At 41.9% G+C, this 22,221-nt stretch overlaps 2 protein-coding genes across 4 annotated transcripts in view; both read left to right on the plus strand.

The window, feature by feature from the left end:
• LOC115656387 (protocadherin alpha-C2-like) overlaps window positions 1-22,221 on the plus strand; it is a 302,084-nt gene that overhangs the window by 68,705 nt on the left and 211,158 nt on the right. The window contains exon 1 of one of the 3 annotated variants that reach the window (XM_030573038.1): window positions 16,117-18,589. The exons of the other annotated variants lie outside the window; for them this stretch is intronic. Coding sequence (XP_030428898.1) covers window positions 16,217-18,589 — 2,373 coding nt within the window. The 5' untranslated portion in view covers window positions 16,117-16,216. Of the gene's footprint in view, window positions 1-16,116; window positions 18,590-22,221 lie in introns of those variants that run through there. 3 annotated transcript variants of the gene reach the window in all.
• On the plus strand, window positions 4,604-9,782 carry LOC115656089 (protocadherin alpha-8-like). Its single transcript, XM_030572383.1, is given in 3 exon segments — window positions 4,604-6,934; window positions 6,936-7,051; window positions 9,548-9,782. Coding segments are annotated over 3 exon segments (2,589 nt in total). The 5' UTR covers window positions 4,604-4,696.

The following is a 22,221-nucleotide window of genomic DNA, read 5'->3' on the forward strand; positions in this document are numbered from 1 at the left end:
ATGTTGGCAGAAGAGAGATCACTTGATCATTACCTGTTAGGTCCACTCCCTCTGGAACACCTGGCATTGGTCACAGTCAGCAGACAGGATACTGTGCTGGGTGGACCTTTGGTCTGACCCAGTATGGCCATTCTTATGTTCTTATGTAAAAAAGAACTAGATAAGTTCATGGAGCGTAGGTCCTTCAATGGCCATTAACCAGGGTTAGTGGGCAGGGATGCAAAAACATGCTCTGAAGTGTCCCTAGCCTCTGGTGCCAGAAGCTGGGAATGGGTGACAGGATGGATCACTTGATGATACCTGTTCTGTTCATTCCCTTTGAAGCACCTGACATTGGTCACTGTCGGAAGACAGGCTACTGGGCTGGATAGACCATTGGTCTGATCCATTATGCTATTCTTATACTCTTACGATATATGCTTGCATCTTTTTTGTTGAAATGAAAGGATGTCAAGTACTATTGAAATAGTAAATCTTAAAATGACTTTCTTTTACTGTTGTATACATGAAGGAGGAAATTGACTTGTGAAAATAATGGACCAAAGCACCAGGAGAAATTCTTTATCTAAGCCTTTTTCTGTAATTCCATACTTTTATATTTGTTTTCTTCATCAAGTTCAAGAAGTTCGTTATATAATTTTGAAATTGCATAATTGAAGACTAATGATCACTATCAACTTTTCAGTCTGTGGATGTCCTCTGTCTCCTGGAGTTTGAGATACAATAATTTAAGTATGCTCTGGTACCTCTTCCATACAGATAGTAATATGTCCAGGTCATATTTTTTCCTTTTAAGTGTCTCCCCTACTCATTGCAGGCTCACAACTGTATTGCCCTAAAAGGAGAAGTTTAGGATTGGCTCTCACTCTTGCTTATTCCAGTTTTTGGACATAAGGGAAGTTGCTGAATAGGAACTCATTTGAATATGTATTATCTGGTTTGGTAAGAAGAATATATTGTTCCATAGAGGTTAGTGAAAGTTTCCTGCAGGCAATCGTTATCCACTAGCTATTATTATCCCAATTGTTCTATGCTACAAGCTCTGTAGTTGTGCTCCTCAGTTCCACAAGATAAGGGGCTGCTACCATCTTTCTTGCATAATAATTTATATGATGGACCACTGCCCAAATAAAATGCAACATGGAGGACCGTGATTCTTCTAATACCTCGACAGGGATTTTTGTTCACAATTTTACCATAATGGCTGTACTAAACCACATTATTGTTAGCTTATTTTATTTGATTAAATTTTTCAACAGAAATATAATGTACGTTGTATAATGTTCCCAAATGGGGGATAGTAAGTATCCTAAGTAAAATACTTTATCAAGATTTTTTCACAGTGGAAGCTGATTTTTTCTTATATTTTTTATATAATTGATTCTAAAGCCCAACGCTTCTCTGAATTGGATGATTTTATTCATAACATGAAGCAGTGGGGTAAGGAGATCTAAAATCCTCATTAAAACGTCATCAGTCTGTAGTACAACTTTATTATTTAGGCCTCCTGTATTTATTCCAGCATTACAGTACATTTTATTACTTTGTTTTTGTTTGGAAACGGTTTCAAGACAGTTAAAAATAAGAGTGCTGGTAGGGACAGCCCTTTCTGGGTGAATCTTTGAAGGCCAATAAGTTCAGAGCAGCTATGACTAATTTGGAATCTGACGATTAGAGTTTTATAAAGGGATTCCATCTACCTCATAAGTTTTTCTCACATCAACCAGTATTCTTCTGAAGTAAATTCCATTCTACCTGATCAAAGGCTTCTCTGGATCAAAAGACAGCCATATGCCAAGTGCACTATTTGACTGACCCAAATGGATTACACCTGGAACTCTCCATAGGTTACCCACTACTTGGAAACATCTAATAAATGGTCTCTGGTTTCTATTAATTACTTATGCCACCAGAAGGTCTACTCTAGTGGCAAACACCTTGCCAAATTCCTTCATATCAGTATTTAGTAGGGAAATATGTCTATATGAGGCACAATCAATTTCATCTTTATCAGACTTCACAATCAATGAAGTATGGGCTTCTAACATACATTTTGGAATTTGCAAAGATTTGAAGAGTCTATTAAATAAAATGCTAAATCTGCTGCTGAATCTTTATGATATTGACTAGAGACCCCAGCAGGGCCTGGTTACATTATAAATGTCTTCTGCACTGACAGGTCTAGTTTAGCTTCTCAGTTGGTTCTTAGTCAAAGAAAGTAAATTAACAGTTGCAATATATTTTTAGCGGATTTTTATTTATCTAGATTTCACTTGTATAGAATAAGTGTGAAAATGCTCAAACATTTGGTATATTTCATTGTTTTATTGTTCAGACTTTACCACCTTCTATTTCAATAAAGTTTATCTTTCCTCTCACTTGCCTCAGTCTATAAGCTATAAGCTCACAGATGACTCTTTCCATTTAATACGTAAGAAAAGCTTTAAGTTGCCCTGTCTGTGTTGTCAAGGTTTTAGAAAACGTTTTGCCTCTGTTTATATATGTAATATATATATTACAATATTTTAATTCCTGGTAATAAGCAGTTTCTTTTAGGTTCCCCTTCTCTCGCTATTACAGTCAGTGTACCGCAACATACCGTTTTATATGTTTCTCATATGGTATTAAGACTTTCCTTTGTTCAATGGTACTGAGTCCCTCTGAAGGGAGATATGCATGCCTTGATATAGCAAAACATGTCAGCTCTTGTTTAACTTTAGACATAATATTTGTCCCATTGACTTCAATGAAACTACTCGGGTTTAAAGTTAAACAGGTGTTTAAGTGCATTGTTGGATGGGACTGTGTCCATGCTTTTGGCCTTCATTGCTATTGTGCTCAAGGAAGATGCCATCACTGGAGGTTGGCCTTGCCCTATAGTGGCCTAATTGAAAAAGGGGCATAAAGAAGACCTGATCAGTATGTGGCTAATACTGGTATGTGCTTTAGGGGGATAGAAAACAGGGAGTAATTTCTTACATATGGATTAATTTCTCTTCCTGAATCAATAATTCACATTTCCAAAGGTACTTCACATATTTGTAGGCCAGTCAAACTCATCTTCCCTTTAAATTATCTGATCTATTTATTTGTGGGTTAAATGTTAAATTCAGGTATCTAATATTTACCTTTTTAAAAACAAAGCTAAGCAGAGTGGGGAAGAACTTGTCAAAGAAAGATTTTTATCTTCTTCTGCTAGAATATACATTGAACATATGATAATCTCTTTGCCCACAAGGTCATACCTTATTGTTATGAATTGACAAAATTTGTCTTTTTTGACATATTTGGCCTCCCAGTGTAATGGTTTAGAAATCAGTCTAGCCACTCCCTCCATCCCTTTTGACAATACTGTAGACACACAATTCCTGCCTGAACCAAGAATAGTCTATTTCTTCTTTCACATTTCTAATGAGGTTATTGTAAAGACTCGTGAATGCATAGGTAGTCTTTATTTTTTGTAAGTATTCAAACCACAAAAATTTTAATTAAGGTGCTGAGATATTGGGAATCCTGTTAATATAAATCATGCTTTTTTCATATAACATTACCGCTTCTTGTCAAATGTAATATTATTGTCATTGCTACATTTTCGCGTTTCCTGCTAAATCACTTGTAAATTTACCATATTTATACCAAACACGTTTTAGTATTTTTGACTTCTTGATCTGTGAAGGCTGAAAGACTTTTTCTCTCTCCCTTTCCCCGCTTTGTTTCCTTCTTAGAGGATACATCTTTATGGTGGGAAGCGTCCTACTCATCCACATCAGCCACAGTCTACCAGTATCTTAGGGCAGATAGGTAGTGTCTTCTCTTTATGGCTTATCCTCCTGTATCATCTACATTCTCTTCATCACAGTATGTTCTATTTGGAAATTACCTGTTCTGGTTACAGGTCTCTGGGGTTAACACTGATTCCTTCACCATAGAAGAGTCATAGAGATGTGACCACTCAACATTTCACACATTTTAAAGACGTGGGAAATTTTTGTCTGATTTATTTACTGAGAGAAGATCACTACACTTCAATGTTTGCGAATGAATTTTTCCTGCTATTCGTAACAGAACACATATATCATAATAGAGTATCTTTTGCGGCAAATCATTTTGTAAAATAACAGTACATAAAATACAAAAATATTTTTCACACACTTGTCTTGCTAATAAATAACTGAATTTTAAAGAAAAAGACACAGACATTGAGGAAAATTATCAGAAATGAAAAATAATACATCGTAAGGGCCAGTAACTAGCAAAACTTCCACTGCTATCTAAGGGCGTAGATTCATACCATCGAATTACAGATCTATAATTTCCGATAATAATATAAGCTGTTTTAAATTTTAAATTAAAAAAACCACAATACTAAAAACCAATGGCGTCATCAGAATATTAAACCACCACGAAAAAAGTATATACATTACAAGGAAAATAGTGTTACAGCTATTTTAAAATAAACCTGTCATTGTTTACTTACACATTCACAGACACATGGTGTCGCTGTCCCCTAAAAATCCGTTTCAATAAGAAAAGAAACACATAGCTCCACCTTCAAGAAACGTCAGAAGGGCTCCCGGATGCGAGAGAAACTGATTAAATTAAACTGCTTTCAGAGGTACCGCATCCCCCTCGTTCACTGGACTCTGCTGTTCGCTCAGTTAAAAACTGATTTATAAATCCGCACCTCGTGTCTGCGATGGCTGTTTTCCGGCGAGACTCCCTGGTAACCAGGCAGCTGCTGCGGCTGGTTCTGTTGCACACGGCCTGGGAGGTGGGCAGCGGCCAGGTCCGTTATTCCGTGCCGGAGGAATCCAAACACGGCACCTTTGTGGGCCGCCTGGCCCAGGACCTGGGGCTGGAGGTGGCGGAGCTGGTGTCTCGGATGTTCCGGATGGTCTCCAGCGGCAGGAGAGACTATTTTGAGGTAAATTTGCAGAGCGGCGTTTTGTTTGTGAATTCGCGACTAGACAGGGAAGAGCTGTGCGGCCAGAGCCCGGTGTGCGCCATTGACCTGGAGATGATAGTGGACAAACCCCTGAGGATATTTCACGTGGAAGTGGAGATACAGGATATAAATGACAATGCTCCTGTTTTTTCGGTAAATGACTTTAATATATTTATTGCAGAATCTAGATTACCGGGCTCTCGATTCCCGCTAGAGGGCGCATTTGACGCAGATATTGGTACAAACTCTCTGCTAACCTATAAACTCAGCGCAAGCGAACATTTCACTCTAGATGTCACAACTAACGACGACCAAATTAAATCTGCAGAACTTGAGTTAAAGAAATCTCTGGACAGAGAGGAAACCCCTATATATCGTTTATTACTCACCGCCACTGATGGGGGCAAACCGGAGCTCAGCGGCACAGTTCAGCTCGTGATCACGGTGCTGGATGTGAATGATAACGCGCCTGTATTTAATCAGTCAGTTTATAAGGTCCAAATGCTAGAAGGTTCAGCTAATGGGACATTAGTCATCAAAGTTAACGCCAGAGACTTGGATGAAGGTATTTATAAGGATATTACATATTCCTTTAGCAGTCTTGTTCCTCCATATGTTAAGGACATGTTTAAAATACATGGAAATTCTGGTGAAATCAGGGTTAAAGGGAAAATGGATTTCGAATACATTAACTTGTACGAAATTCAAGTTTCGGCCAAGGATAAGGGGAATCCCCCACTGGCTGGACACTGCAAAGTCGTGGTGGAAGTTTTAGACATGAACGACAACGCTCCAGAAATAACAGTCTCTTCTCAATCTCTGCCGGTTCCGGAGGACGCTCCCCCAGGGACAGTGGTGGCGCTTATTAGCGTCTCTGACCGGGACTCGGGAGACAACGGCAAAGTCACCTGCTCCATCCCCCCGAACCTGCCCTTTCGGCTCGTCTCCACCTTTAAGAATTATCACTCGCTGGTGCTGGCGGAGGCCGTGGATCGGGAGCGAGTGTCTGAATATAAGATCGTGGTGACAGCTAGAGACGAGGGGGCCCCGTCTCTCTCGGCCAGCAGCAGCATTTTGGTGGCGATCTCGGATGTGAACGATAACACCCCCGCTTTCCCTCGGCCGGTTTACACGGTGTTTGTGAGGGAAAACAACGCGCCCGGGGCCCATCTCTTGACCGTGTCTGCCTGGGACCCGGACCTGAGGGAAAACGCCTTTGTGAGCTACTCGGTGGTGGAGCGAAGTGTGGGAGAGCAGCCCCTGTCCAGCTACATCTCGGTGCACTCGGAGAGCGGGCACATCTATGCCCTGCAGCCCTTGGACTACGAGGAGCTGCAAGTGCTGCAGTTCCAGGTGAGCGCGAGGGACGCCGGGTTGCCGTCGCTGTGCGGGAACGTGACTGTGCAGCTCTTTGTCCTGGATGCAAATGACAACGCGCCCGCAGTGTCCCCGGCTGGCTCGGTCCGCGGCTCGCCAGGGCCCGAGCTGGTTCCGCTGTCGGCCGGCGCAGGGCACGTGGTGGGCAAGATCCGAGCGGTGGATGCGGATTCCGGCTACAACGCGTGGCTTCGCTACGAAGTGCAGGAGCCCGGGGCTGCGGGGCCTTTCCAGGTGGGTGTGTACAGCGGGGAGATCAGCACTAGGCGGGCCTTGGAGGAGGCGGACGGCCCCAGCCAGAGACTCGTGATCCTGGTGAAGGACCATGGGGAGCCGTCGCTGTCCGCGACAGCCACTGTCAGCCTGTCCCTGGTGGAGAGTCCCCAGGCTGTGAAATGGGACTCAAGGCCAAGGGGCGGGAGCGAAGGGCCCTTGGTTGACATGAACGTGTCTTTAATGATCGCCATTTGCTCGGTATCCGGGGTGTTTGTGCTGGTGATTGTCGTATATGTTGGCCTGAGATGCCACCCGGGTCCGGAAGTGATGTGCGAGCCTGGGAAAGCCACCGTGGTGTGCGCGAGCGAAGTGGGGAGTTGGTCCTATTCCCAGCGCCAGAGCGGAAACTTGTGTGTAGGGGAAGGCACCGCCAAGAATGACCTTATGGTTTTCAGCCCCAACTTTCCTAACTCTGCAGAGAATGGTGAGCATGAGAAACTACAGGAAGCACAGGTGAGTCTGATGTAACTGTATGTGGAATGTTTCTTACGATATATCTAAAGAATTGTGGCTAGATTTCCATATGAAATTTGTTTGGTCTGTAGAATAACATGTCATTTACCATCTAATGAACAATTTCTTCATATAGTGGTTCTTCCTTTAGGGTATACTCTGGACAGCTGTATGCGTGAAAAACGCCTGCGACTGTTTTTCTTCGATATAGTCTGGCATCCATTTGCTGTGTTTCCGATTATTTGGTTACCAAGTGTAAAGGGCCTGTAGTTTTCGAGATACTGTTTGAATGCACATAGTCTACGTGTTTGTAAAATTCAAATCATGAGGCTTTAAATATTAGTTGAAAGAAATACTAAGCATGGAGATCATTTCTCTGCATACGTTTTTTAAGAGAAAGATATCCACTTTTTCTCATTGTACTCCAGTCTTCAAGAACATGGAGGCGCCCTAATATTTCCTGTGCTATGAAATAATGGGAGTGAGTAAATAAATGCTTTGTTTCTGTCAAGCTGTGTCTGCTTGGAAAGATGTAATTTAGTGCGGCAGGGTTAGCATCAAGGCATGAAGTTCCCTACCATGGAACCAGTTCAACATTGAAAAAATGGATACAAAGGGAGATACATTTAGTGTTGAAGTGTGCGGCAGACATTACTACAGGGTTATTGTAATGTGGAGTTATTTATGTGTATACTTTCAAGATTGTAGACAACATTTTATAACTAAACAATATTTTGTAATCAGAAGGATAAATCACATGCAGTATTTGGTCAAGTTTGATGCCCATCTGTTCCTTGGCCAATTAATATTTTAATAATTATTTGGTGGACCCCTCTTCTCTTAATAAAATGTTCCATCAAGATCAATATAGTCTCAGAGTATCCATTAGCAGAAATACGATGTCACTCTTTATCTGTGTCTTTAGCTAACGGTCTATCTCAGCCTTGAAAAAGCATTCCTTTTTCTTCTCACTGAGTCACTGGTGGCCCTTGCTACACCTGTTATTCACTGTTTTCCATTCTATCAGTCTTCCTTGTTATGTTTGCAGTAGGTGCATTTTTACATTTCCATATTACAATTCTACCACATTATCCGCATGTATTTATCAGCATTATCAGCATCTTTTCTTTTAGGGCTAGATTGTGACACTTTGAGACCTATCTTTCCCCGCAAGTAGTTCCATTTAGTTTAATGAGACTTGGCACCAAGGGCTAGTCAAAGTTTGTAAAGTTACCACAATCTAGCCCGTGTCAATGTAGCTGATATTGGCAATATAAATAACTGTTGTGAACGAAGAGCAACTGAAAACATTTTAATGGAAAATGTTATGGTGCTAATAAACTATCTGGGAGTTGGAAGCCAGTTTTAAATCTCTGGTTTTGCCATCATGAATTTAGAACTTGCCCATGATATCTCCAAATGTGGAGTGGAGCCCGCTTGCTTTACTCCGACTAGCATTTTCTTTGACTTCACTGAAAATAGGAATTGCTGCTAGACAAAAATGCCTGGAATTGTTGGAAAAGGGTCATTATAAGTAATATGACCCAGCAATTCAGATGAAAGTGCAAATGGAGAGGTGTATTACTAATCATGTTCCATTTTATCCGAACCGGCTTTTACTTTCTAACCCCAAACAATTAGAATTTCTTGTTCCAGGTTTTCTCTGTCAATGTCTTACAGACTGGCAGTGTGAAAAGAGAAACCTTTCACCATAGCCAATAAAGGAGAGATTTTACTAGGATCTAGTAGTACTGTCTTTTCCTCCAAAGTCGGAAAAATACTGATCGATTTAGTGCAATGTTTTAAAGATGTGGAGGGGAATGTAAATGTAATAAAATGCTGGGCTTCTCAGCTGTAGGGACATGCAAGGGAAAACACACTGTAGTATGTGTGTCCAGTGATATGGAAAATGGAAACACTGAAATGGAAGAGGGTTTCTGACTGAGTTTGTTTCCCTAGAGAATACATTGTGGGGAGAAGTGTAAGGGGTGCTGGTAGTACTGTTACAAGCTCCTTCCAGAAAATAAACTCTGTCCTTGTGAGTAGCCAGAATGAGGCGCCTCATAGGATATTTGTGGTCCTTGGTGATCCTTTGAGGTTGAGGATGATCTCTTTCACAGGCTTTATTCATTATGGGTCCTTTGCTGACTGAGAGTCTGATCCTTGAGCCGCATGTTCCTTGGCAGATGTTGAAGATGGTGTTGGAAGTCAAAGTTGGGACACAATTGCTGCATGACAGTTGTCTTTCCTTTCTTCTCTGGCATTTTTCTGTGATCAGGGCAAGGTGATTTTCCTCAAAAGTGGACATTCCTTCTCTGACAAGTCTTTGCCAGTTATTCCTATTCTGGGCTACTGTCTCCTAGTGTGTGGTGGCAATGCCACATCTCTCGATGTTTATCCTGAGAGTGTCTTTAAAGCATTTCTTTTGACCTCTCCATTTCCTTTCTTCTTTGGTGAGTTAGGTGTACCACAACTGATTTGGTAAGCGTACATCAGGCATGCACACACAGTGCCCGCTCCATCTCAGCTGGTGCTGGATGATCAGGGCCTCAACACTGAAGATGTTGTCCTCTGTGAGGATACTGACATTAGTGCAGTGATCCTCCCACTTTATGTTGAGGATCTTCCAAAGAAAGCGCTGGTACTGGTGTTCCAGGTTTTTCAGGTGTTTTCGGAAGGTGACCCAACTCTCACAGCCACAGAGAGAGTTGGGATTACCACTGCTCCATAAACTAAAAGTCAAGTACCTGTTCTGATGTCATGATTGTTAAACACCCAGCGAGACAGTCTGCCAAAGGCAAGGCTGGCACAGTGGATTCTGTGCTGAATATCAATGTCCATGTCTGCCATCTGTGAGAGATGGCTGCAAAGATAGGCAAAGTATTCTACATTTTCCAGTTCTTCTCTGTCAGCGTAGATCTTCCTTGCTGGGTCTTATGATTCACTGGGAGCTGGCTGGTGGAGAACTTTTGTTTTGCCAATGTTGACAGTTAGCCCTAGGCTTTTGTAAGCTTTAGAGAAGCAATTAAGGGATGTTTTTAGATCCTCTTTTGGGTGTGCAACTACAGCACAATCATCTGTGTACTGGAGTTCAGTTATTGTTGCCGATATTGCTTTAGTTCTGGTACAGAGACGAGAAAGGTTGAAGAGGTTGCTGTCAGTCTGATATTGGATGCCAATGCCCTGAGGTAGGTGGTCTTGGGTTAACATCTCTATAGAGGCTAAGAAAATAGAGAAAAGGATGGGTGTTTTATGCCAATTCAGATGACAAAGGGCTTAGAGGTAGAGCCACTGCACAGGATGGAGGCAGTTGTGGAGGAGTCTTACAATGATGATAAATTTGCTTGGGCAGACAAACGTTGACATGATTTTCCACAGAGCCTCATGGTTGACAGAGTCAAAGGCTTTGGTCAGATTGATAAAGGCCATGTACAGCTCCCGATGTTGTTCTTGACATTTTTCCTGGATCTGCCTGGCTGTGAAAATCATTTCACTGATGCTTTGTGATGGTTTTAAGCCAAATTGGGACTCTGGAAGTACTTCCTCTGCAAGAGGGAGCAAGATAGAGCAGACAATTCAATAAAAGTCTAGCAAGAACCTTCCCAGCAGTGGAGAGGAGGGCAATGCCTTGATAGTTGCCACAGTTGGCTCTGTCTCTCTTTTTGAAAATGGTGATGATGTTAGCATTACATAAGTCATCAGGGATTTCTTCTGTGTGCTATATTTTGAGGAGCAGCAAATGAAGTTCGTTAGTCAGTGTTTTTCCTGCCACTTTCAGTACTTCAACCTGGTATGCCGTCAGGACCTGGTGTTTTATTGTTCTTTATTTGCTTAATTGCTTTGCTGACCTCTTTAGGTGTTGGTGGGTTGTCATGAGTTTCCCAGATTGGGTGCTGAGGGATGGAGTCGATGGTGTCACCAGTCACACTTGATTTTAGATTTAGAATCTTTTGGTATTGTTTCTTCCAGCGCTCTTTGATGGATTCATTATCTTTAAGAATGGTACTACCATCTCAGGATCTCAGTGGTGTGAGGCCACATGAGCTTGGTCCGTACAGAGGCTTTGTCTCACAGAAAACCTTCTGCGTATCATGTATGTCAATGAATGCTTGGATTTATTTTGCTTTGTCCTTCCACCATTTGTATTTGGTTTCTCAGATCCTTCTTTGAACTTCAGCTTTGAGCTGATGGAGAGAGCTACGATTCTGGATTTTCTCGTCTGGTCCAAAAGGGCAGTTATCTCAATATTGTTGTCGTCAAACCAGTTCTGATGGCAGCAGGTAGCAAGGCCAATGGATTCCTCGCAAATCTCATGGATGGTCTGTTTTATGGCTTCCCAGGCTTCTGTGACATGTGTGTTGTCATTTCCAGGTGTGTATATGGTCAGTTTTTCACTGAGGAGTGCTTGGTGCACTGAGGATTGAAGTCTTTGGATGTTATATTGCCCTCTGTGTGATTTGTATTGCTTTCTATGTATTGGTGCAATCCTGATGGACACAACTGACTTCACCAGGTGGTGGTCAGTCCAGCAATCATTGGGTCCTCCACTGACATGGGTGATTTGAACAAATTATGCAGGTATTCAAAATAGGGATGTAAATATCATGTAAAAATTAACCATTTAAATTGTTAAAATCATATCATTTAAATGGTTAACTGATGTTGCTCCTACCAGCATGACACAGCCAGGATTGGGGCTGAGGTCAGCCGGCCAGCTGGTGCAGGACTGCTAGGGCTGGGGTTGGCTGGCCGGCTGGCACAGGGCAGCCAGGGCTGGGGTCACGCCAATGGGCTGGCATGGCCCAAGCTGGGGTCTCTCCAGCCGGGGCCAACTCCAGGCACCAGTGCAGGAAATGCTGGCTGGCCAATGGAAAGGGACAGCATGTCCGGGTGGCAGGTCCCTCAGTCCCTCTCGTAGGAAAGGACCGGCCACCGAATTGCTGCCGAAGAATCAAGTGGTGCAGTAAAGCAGCTACTGAAGTGCTTCCGATTGTGGCTTTTTTTTTTCTCTTTGCTGCTTGAGGTGGCAAAAAAGCTGGAGCCAGCCTTGCTTCCAGCTGAGGCTGAAGTCACTCTGGCTGGCATGGGGTGGCCAGGGTTGGGGCTGCTCCAGATGGTATGCAGGGGGTTAACGGTTAAGGTCAGTTAATGATAAGACTAACACTTACTGGTTAATCAGTTAACCATTTAACATTTTACATCTCTAATTCAAAACATGATTTCTGTGTTGCTTGGCTGCTCCATTAGGTTTCTCAAACTTTGTTCAACTTTCCTGAGTGGAGAAAAATAAATGATGGCATCTTCGAAAGGACAGCTACTTTGACATCAGAATGTAGGGTCTCACAGTGAATTGTGTAGATCTGTGATCCTCCTTCTCCTTTGTTTATGAAGAAGGAAACAATTATCAGTGTTGACATTTAAAGTATCGCCACTGGCCATCTGAGTTAACTCCCTCTGAGATTCCAGAGGCAGGTCACATCTCTTAGAGCTTTTTTTCCAAGTTCTTTGCAGACTCACCTCTGCATGAGTTACATTTGGTTCACATTAGTTCATGGTTGAGATTTGCTCCTCAGCCATAACAGTGGGTTTTTTATGATGATGATCAAATAAGAAAAAGATAGTAGACTGATATGGTACATGGGATAATACCGGTGTTAGTCCTAGTTTGACAGTTTTCTGTTACTCTCTGTGAGGCCTTGTCTACACTGGTGGTGGGGGGGGGATCGATCTAAGATACGCCACTTCAGCTATGAGAATAGCGTAGTTGAAGTCGACGTATCTTAGATCGACTTAGAATCACTTACTTCATGTCCTTACAGCACGGGATTGATGGCTGCTGCTCCCCCGTTGACTTTGTTTCTGCCTCCCACTGAGCTGGAGTTCAGCAGTTGATGGAAGAACGATCGGGGATTGATTTATCACGTCTACACTACATGTGATAAATCAATCCCGGATTGCTTCATCGCTACCCACCGATCCAGCTGGTAGTGTAGATGTACCCTTAGAGGAGACTGATGACAAAAGCTGCTGCACTAATGTGGGATTGGAATAATGAAAACATGAATGGGGAACTTTCCCAAAAGCATTTCTTTTCCCTAATGTTTAAGAAACTTGAATTTATACAATTACAGACATTCAGGATATACAAATTCTCACTAATATTAAATAAAGAGAATAACTGTATGTATAAAAATTGAGAATACTTTGATTATTACATTTAAATTTTAAATGATAAAGACAATGAGAGAGAAAATAAATTTATTGCAGCCATTTGGTAAAGACCAATGATGCCTATGATGGGAGAAAAAATAACAGTGGAAGCTCCTTTTGCAAAATAACCAAGAGATGAAAATAGACTCTAAGCAGGATAGAATTTATTTTTTTCCCCAAATTTTCTGAATGATCAAGGTGTATTAGACAACTAAAATGATAACTAGCTTGCTTTGACAGGTGTTTACAGGTTGTATTTTGGCTTATTTTTCTCACTTATGTAAAAATGTAACTACTAGTTCCAATAAGGAGAATTATAATTAAGTTCCACTATAAAACCCCAGCCATATCAACTGATCATTGACGTAAAAGTAAATTGGTGATATTGTTCCATTGAATTAATATAATTTATATTAACTTTTAACATCCTAGTTTAGTGTAACTGATTTGTTTTCTGTGACTGATTTGTGATCTCATTGTAGCATATAATACCGGGTATGTAGTGCACACTGTAATGTACTTTGTACATATATAACATCAGACATGAAGATTATGTCCTCATACAGTTTTTCCTCCAGTCATTTGGTCTTCTACCTCCCTTTAGTACTAAACCTCATGGTCCTGGCATAGGATGTGATATTTAACAGACTAAAGCTGGTGACAGTGTTATCAGCAAAAGTTACCTCAAATTAGAATACAATAAAGCAAGCCTCTTGTTCTGTTTTTAAATTTTGATCTGTGATCATATGAATTTAAGAGTTTCTTTCATGCAACCACTTGAATAATTTTATAATGAATCATAGACTATCAGGATTGGAAGGGACCTCAGGAGGTCATCTAGTCCAACTACTTGATCAAACCAGGGCTAATCCCCAGACAGATTTTTGCTCCCGCTCTCTAAGTGGCCCCCTCAAGGATTGAACTCATAACCCTTGGTATAGTAGACTAATGCTCAAACCATCACCCCTGTTGAGATTTCAGCCAGCAGTCTTATAATTGTTACTTTAGAGTAGAAGGAATCCAAGATTACTATTGACTGTTATAAACTACGGCTGTCGATTCATCACAGTTAACTCACATGATAAACTCAGAAAAATTAATCGTGATTTAAAAAATCACAATTAACTGCACTGTTAAACAATATAATATCAATTGAAATTTATTACATATTTTGGATGTTTTTCTACATTTTCAAATATATTGATTTAAATTACAACACAGAATACAAAGTAGAATGTGCTCACTTTGTATTATTATTTTTATTACAAATATTTGCACTGTAAAATGATAAACAAAAGAAAGAATATTTTTCAATTCACCTCATACAAGTACTGTAGTGCAATCTCTTTATTGTGAAAAATGTAACTTACAAATGTAGATTTTTTTGTTACATAACTGCACTCAAGACAAAACAATGTAAAGCTTTACAGCCTATAAGTCCACTCAGTCCTACTTCATGTTCAGCCAATCGCTAAGACAAACAAGTTTGTTTACTGCTGCCTGCTTCTTATTTACAATGTCACCTGAAAGTGAGAACAGGTGTTTGCATGGCACTTTTGTAGCCAGCATTGCAAGGTATTTATGTGCCAGATATGCTAAACATTTGTATGACCCTTCATGCTTTGGCCACCATTCCAGAGGACATGCTTCCATGCTGATGATGCTCATTTAAAAATAGTGCATTAATTAAATTTGTGACTGAACTCCTTGGAGGAAAATTGTATGTCTGCTATTCTGTTTTACCCGCATTCTGCCATATAGTTCATGTTATAGCAGTCTTGGATGATGACTCATCAGGTTTGTTTTAAGAACATTTTAACAGCAGATTTAACAAAATACAAAGAAGGTACCAATGTGAAATTTCTAAAAATAGCTACAGCACTCAACCTAAACTTTCAGAATATGAAATGCCTTCCAAAATCTGAGAGGGACAAGGTGTGGAACATGATTTCAGAAGTCTTAAAAGAGCAACACTTAGATGCAGAAACTACAGAACCAGAGCCAGCGTGCAGATGTTAATTTTACTCACACAGTGCAGAGCTAACTTCTATAGCATAACCTCCATTCAGCAAGGTACTTAAGCACATGCGTAATTTTACACAAATGAATACATTCATTAAGGTCAACATCAACTGGACATCTCACTTGGTGCACACGTGCCTTGCTGAGCATACGATAAACCCTGCTGTTCACCCGTCTTCCTAACAGAGGCAAACACTAATTTATTTCATCGCGGGCAAAACCAAAAACCAACGAACAAATCAGCCCCAAAAGAGAGCGACAGAGAGAAGACCAATACATGCAAATATCTACAATTGTGCAGTTTGCACTCCACACAAATTCAAATAATTAAAAAAATCTTATTGGTAACAGGAAAATTTCTCAGGCGTGAAAAAATGGTAAGTAAAACAGAAAAGTTCTGGGAGCGCAGTGAAAGTTTTGCACATATCGAATGACATACCACAAAAATATATCAACAACATATATCCACGCTGTAGGATAGTATATTTAATTTTACACTAAGATTTCTAACGTTAATTAAAAAGATGGAGGCTAGTATACCTGGGCCAGAAACGTACCTTAGTTAATCATGAAGATAACTATTCCCACACAATAAAACAATCCCCATTTTCACGAGGGAGTTGTTCAATTTTTAAATGAGAACAGCAGCATTTGGAAATACTAGAAATTTCAGATTAATTTTGAAATAAATAAAAAAAATTCCTGACTGTTAGAAAGGTACAACCACATTCAGACACATGGTGTCGCTGTGCACTAAAGAAACGATGTAACAGTAATTAAAATTGAACTCCTCCCTCCAGCGACGGAAAATTACGGTCATTCAGAGCCTGGTGTCTAGATTGAAACCTGTACGCGGATATTACAGTTTTTCCCCTCATCTACTTTAATATCTACGAAAGAAGAGAACTTAAAAGAAGGCAAACCGCGTCAGCTATGGCTGTTTTCCGGCGAGACTCCCTGGTAACCAGGCAGCTGCTGCGGCTGGTTCTGTTGCACACGGCCTGGGAGGTGGGCAGCGGCCAGGTCCGTTATTCCGTGCCGGAGGAATCCAAACACGGCACCTTTGTGGGCCGCCTGGCCCAGGACCTGGGGCTGGAGGTGGCGGAGCTGGTGTCTCGGATGTTCCGGATGGTCTCCAGCGGCAGGAGAGACTATTTTGAGGTAAATTTGCAGAGCGGCGTTTTGTTTGTTAATTCGCGACTAGACAGGGAAGAGCTGTGCGGGCGGAACCCCCTGTGCGCCATTGACCTGGAGGTGATAGTGGACAAACCCCTGAGGATATTTCACGTGGAAGTGGAGATACGGGATATAAATGACAATGCTCCTGTGTTCCCCGTAAATGAAAAAAATCTCTTTATTTTAGAATCCAGACGCCCAGGCTCGCGATTTCCACTAGAGGGCGCGTCTGACGCAGATATTGGTACAAACTCTCTGCTAACCTATAAACTCAGCCTAAATGACTATTTTGGTGTAGATTTGCAGAAAAATAACGAGCAAAGAAAATCGTTAGTCCTTCTGTTAAAGGAACCTCTGGATAGAGAGGAAACCTCTGAGCACAGTTTATTACTCACTGCTACTGATGGGGGCAAACCGGAGCTCACCGGCACAGTTCAGCTGGTGATCACGGTGCTGGATGCGAATGATAACGCGCCTGTATTTAATCAATCCGTCTATGAAGTGCGTTTGTTAGAAAATGCAGCTAATGGGACATTAATCATTAAACTCAGTGCAACCGATTTAGATGAGGGAATTAATAAAGACATTTCATATTCATTTAGCAATTCTGTTAATCGTAATTTAAGAAACATGTTTAGTCTAGATCCAAACACTGGTGAAGTAAGATTTAAAGGAGAATTAGACTTCGAAAATATCAGTTTATATGAACTACAAATCGAAGCAACTGATAAAAGTGCTTTCCCCTTGACTGGACATTGCACGCTGGTGGTGGAAGTTTTAGACGTGAACGATAACGCCCCTGAGCTGGCCGTGACTTCCCTTTCCCTGCCGGTGCCGGAGGACGCTCCCCCGGGGACAGTGGTGGCTCTTATTAGCGTCTCTGACCGAGACTCGGGAGACAACGGCAAAGTCACCTGCTCCATCCCCCCGAACCTGCCCTTTCGGCTCGTCTCCACCTTTAAGAATTATCACTCGCTTGTGCTGGCGGAGGCCGTGGATCGGGAGCGAGTGTCTGAATATAAGATCGTGGTGACAGCCAGAGACGAAGGGGCCCCGTCTCTCTCGGCCAGCAGCAGCATTTTGGTGGCGATCTCGGATGTGAACGATAACGCCCCCGCTTTCCCTCAGCCCGTTTACACGGTGTTTGTGAGGGAAAACAACGCGCCCGGGGCCCATCTCCTGACCGTGTCTGCCTGGGACCCGGACCTGAGGGAAAACGCCTTTGTGAGCTACTCGGTGGTGGAGCGAAGTGTGGGAGAGCAGCCCCTGTCCAGCTACATCTCGGTGCACTCGGAGAGCGGGCACATCTATGCCCTGCAGCCCTTGGACTACGAGGAGCTGCAAGTGCTGCAGTTCCAGGTGAGCGCGAGGGACGCCGGGTTGCCGTCGCTGTGCGGGAACGTGACTGTGCAGCTCTTTGTCCTGGATGCAAATGACAACGCGCCCGCAGTGTCCCCGGCTGGCTCGGTTCGCGGCTCGCCAGGGCCCGAGCTGGTTCCGCTGTCGGCCGGCGCAGGGCACGTGGTGGGCAAGATCCGAGCGGTGGATGCGGATTCCGGCTACAACGCGTGGCTTCGCTACGAAGTGCAGGAGCCCGGGGCTGCGGGGCCTTTCCGGGTGGGTGTGTACAGCGGGGAGATCAGCACGACGCGGGCCTTGGAGGAGGCGGACGGCCCTAGCCTGAGACTCGTGATCCTGGTGAAGGACCATGGGGAGCCGTCGCTGTCTGCGACAGCCACTGTCATCCTGTCCCTGGTGGAGAGTCCCCAGGCTGTGAAATGGGACTCGAGGCCAAGGGGCGGGAGCGAAGGGCCCTTGGTTGACATGAACGTGTCTTTAATGATCGCCATTTGCTCGGTGTCCGGGCTGTTTGTGCTGGTGATTGTCGTGTACGTTGGCCTGAGATGCCACCCGGGTCCGGAAGTGATGTGCGGGCCTGGGAAAGCCACCGTGGTGTGCGCGAGCGAAGTGGGGAGTTGGCCCTGTTCCCAGCGCCAGAGCCGGGACTTGTGTGTAGGAGAAGTCTCCGCGAAGAATGATCTCATGGTTTTCAACGCCAACTTCCCTCACTCTGCAGAGAACAAGGACAAAGAGAAACATCAGGCGATGAAGCCGAATCTCTGTGGAACGGTTAGTGAGGATATTCTGTTTTTTATGTCTGAAATTATCTAATCGTTTTCTAATTTAGGAGAGAATTTAAGGCTGTTTGAAAGTTTCTAAATATTTTACAAAAGGTCTATTAAAATTAAGACGTATTCGTGGCCAAATATTCCAAACGTTGCTGATTCCGGCAGGAGCAATGGCTCAGGGGAGTGTTATTCTGTGTGAATAGTGACTCTCTCCCCCTCACCCTCCATTTAATTTGAATTAATGTAAGAACCTGGAATGGCGATGAAAATGGTCCTGTTTATATTTTATATGGAGACCGCAGACGCATCCTGGACTCGGCGCTCCGCTCTTTCAAATGCAATTTCCAAACTGCAAGGCAGAAAATACTACATCACGATTGTTCATCTTCTGTAAACTCCCATTGATTTATATGGAACCAATTTCCCACAATTTTCACCAGCTTCACTCTCCTTTTATTTTGACCTTCTCAGTGATCAAACATTGAGTCGGTGTCAGCAATTTTCAGTGCTTAGTCAATACATTCTGTACGGCAATGATGACTATTTTGTAACGTATTCTTTTTCAGTGGTGACACAGAAAGAAAAATCAGATTACTTAGCATGTGTCTTTAACCTCAAGGGCACCTTTCTTCTCTTTGATTCCCTTATAGTAGCTATGCTGTCCTACTCGAGTTTTATCACTTTTCTCTTTTACCTATTGGATAGTATATTTTCCTTACAATGAAGTACAGGGATACCATCCGGGAAACGTTTTTTTAAATTATATTTGTTTCTTAATTATAGTTCCAGAGTCCTTTATTACACTGAATCACTTGAGGTTTCAGTGGAGCATGGTGAACAAAATCATTGAGTAATATTACCCTATATTCAAGGTGAAATAACTCGTCTTGTTCACAGGAAAAAAAGTACTAAAATAGATTAGTATTATCTGTTGGCACTACAAGCGGGTCACTAGAATCATAGGGCCTCTACTTATAGGTCCTAGATGTTTGATTAATAACAGCTAATGCCCCTCCTCCAGGTATCTCCCAACGATATTGTTCTATCAAGTGTGATATAGATTATCATTCCCTATAATATCCAGCTATTATCCCATGATAATGAACACTAACTAATCTTATGAAGAGAAGCATGTACTTTTTGAAGAAAGGTATCACCATTATTTACTCCAATGGAATGCTTTTTTGACATTTATTTCAGAGTGATTGAAGGGAGCCGATTGTTTTTATTATCTATTTCCCGCTGATTGTACATCCATATATCTGAGTCATTTCAGTTGTTGTTTTCCAGATTTTACTTCTTGTCTGATATTGGGTCAGGAAAAATTATCTGTCTTTGGTCATAGTTCTTTATAAATTTTATGGGTATATGCTGGTAAGAATAATTGTTGGCTTAACCCCCGTCCCCAGCAAAATATGGGACCATTTTTCTAACAAATTTTACAGAATTGAAAGTTGGATAAAATATAAATTAAAGTAATATAGAGTAAGATCACAGGAACATTGGGATTGCCAGACTGGATCAGACCAAAGGGATATTTAGTCCAGTATCCTGTCTCTGACAGTAGCGAGTAGTAGATGCTTCGGAGGAAGGTATGAGAACCCCACAACAGGCATATGTGGGATATTCTACCCCACTTTTAGGTATCATTCCGATCTCTAATAATTAGAGATTATCTTAAACCCTGAAGCAAATGGTTTAATAGCTCTCCCAGAAATGTTGTGGCATTATGATAATTGGCCATTCTTGATATCCATATAAATATTCAACCTCATTATGAATCTTGTTAAATTCTTGTCTCAAGGACTTTCTGTGGCGACAGGTTCCCCAGTTTAATTACATTTTGTGTGAAAAGGTATTTATTTGTATTGGTTTTGAATGTCCTACCTCTTAATTTAATTTAATATCCCCTTTTTCTTGTGTTATGAGACAGGGAGAACAGAGGTTCCTTTTCTAGACTATTTCTTATTTTATATCATCTCCTTTATAAGGTAAACAATCCCAATCTTTTCAATCTCTTTTAACATAAGACCTTGTCCAGGCCTTAACCATTCTCTTCACCCTTCTCTGAACGTCTTTCAGTTGTGCAATATATTTTTTTGAGATTAGGTGGCTAGTGCTACACACAGTATCCAAATGAGGCCACGCTATTGATTTATGTAAGGGCTTATAATATTTTCCATATTATTCTCTCTCCCATTCTTGGTGCATCCTAACATCTTGTTGACTTTTTGACGGCAGCTGATATTGAGCACAGGTTTTTATTAAGCTGTCTACAGTACCGCCCAAGTCCCTGTCTTGGGTTGATACAGTTCATTTAGAACTTTATAAGGTGTCGATGTAGTTTATTTCCCCCCCTCCAATATGCTTTCCTTTGCATTTGTTGACATTACATTTCATTTGCCATCTTATTGTCTATTCATCTAGCTTGTTGGGGTCTCTCTGAAGTTCCTGACCGTCTGCTTTGCTTCCGACTAACCTAAATAAGTTTGTGTCATCTACAGATTTTGATACCTGAATTTATTTCATTTCCTTCCAGGTAATTAAATATTAAACAACACAAAACCTACTTCAAAACCTTTAGGAACCCCTGTTAACTTTTGCCATGATGCAACTTGACCACCAACCTTTGGTTTCTGTCTCGTTGACAGTTTTTAAGCCAAGACAATACTTTGCCTGTCACCTCAACACTACTTAGCTTCCTGAGTTGCCTGCTTTGTCAAATGTCTTTTGTAAGTCTAAATAAATTGTGTCAGCTGGTTATTACTATTTTATTGACATATTCAAAGAATTCTAAAAGATTAGCCCGATTCGATATTCCACTGCAGACTCCATGCTGTTTAGACCCTGACATGATTATATCTGTGTTGTTGCCTGCCCTTTCAGGCAAGCAGATATGGGAAGCCAATAGCTTGCACGTGACACTATCAAGATGATGAAATATGCATATATAAAATAGTCTTCAAATGCAGGCTTCTTCACATAAGAGGAAACATATGGCTTTCTGGTCTTTTTCCACAGTGGAAAGAAATTATCAGGGGCCAGCAGCCCAAACTTAATTGCCTACAAGAGATGGTAGATGACTCAAGATTTTTCCAGTTGTGGAAAACCGTGTTGTTGTTCTTTAGTGTTTATGTAGGTAGTGGACATGTTCCTGCCTTCTGGCTATGGCATGGTGGAGCCTTCTTTTTTTTTCTGTTGGTCAATAATCTCCCTCTGGCAATGGATGAAGAGCGCGCGTCCATATGGATTATTTTAGCTGAGTATATAAACTGCGTTTGATATCGTTGAGAGTGAGGTTTTGTGGACCCTGGCAGGGTTGGATGGATTTGCTCTTGATTATTTACCTTTCTCTGTGAGATGGGCCAGAAGGTATATATTTTCTCATTTCTCATCTGACTAAGGGGTAGCTCATGTGGGGTTATTGCAGCGTTCTAATCTTTCCTCCCACCTGTTTAACTTTTAGGTGAAGGCGTTACAGGAAATAACGGAACATCTTGAGCTTTGATTACTTGGGAAAATCAGGAAACTTCAACTAATGCAAAATATGTTTCACCCAATTGTTAAGAGACGGTCCTGGCAGAGAGCCTACTACACTCCCTGCACCGTTGACTGTAGTAGTGTTCAGCTCCT

The sequence above is a fragment of the Gopherus evgoodei genome, chromosome 8 (assembly GCF_007399415.2).
Source record: "Gopherus evgoodei ecotype Sinaloan lineage chromosome 8, rGopEvg1_v1.p, whole genome shotgun sequence".
Lineage (NCBI taxonomy): Eukaryota > Metazoa > Chordata > Testudines > Testudinidae > Gopherus > Gopherus evgoodei.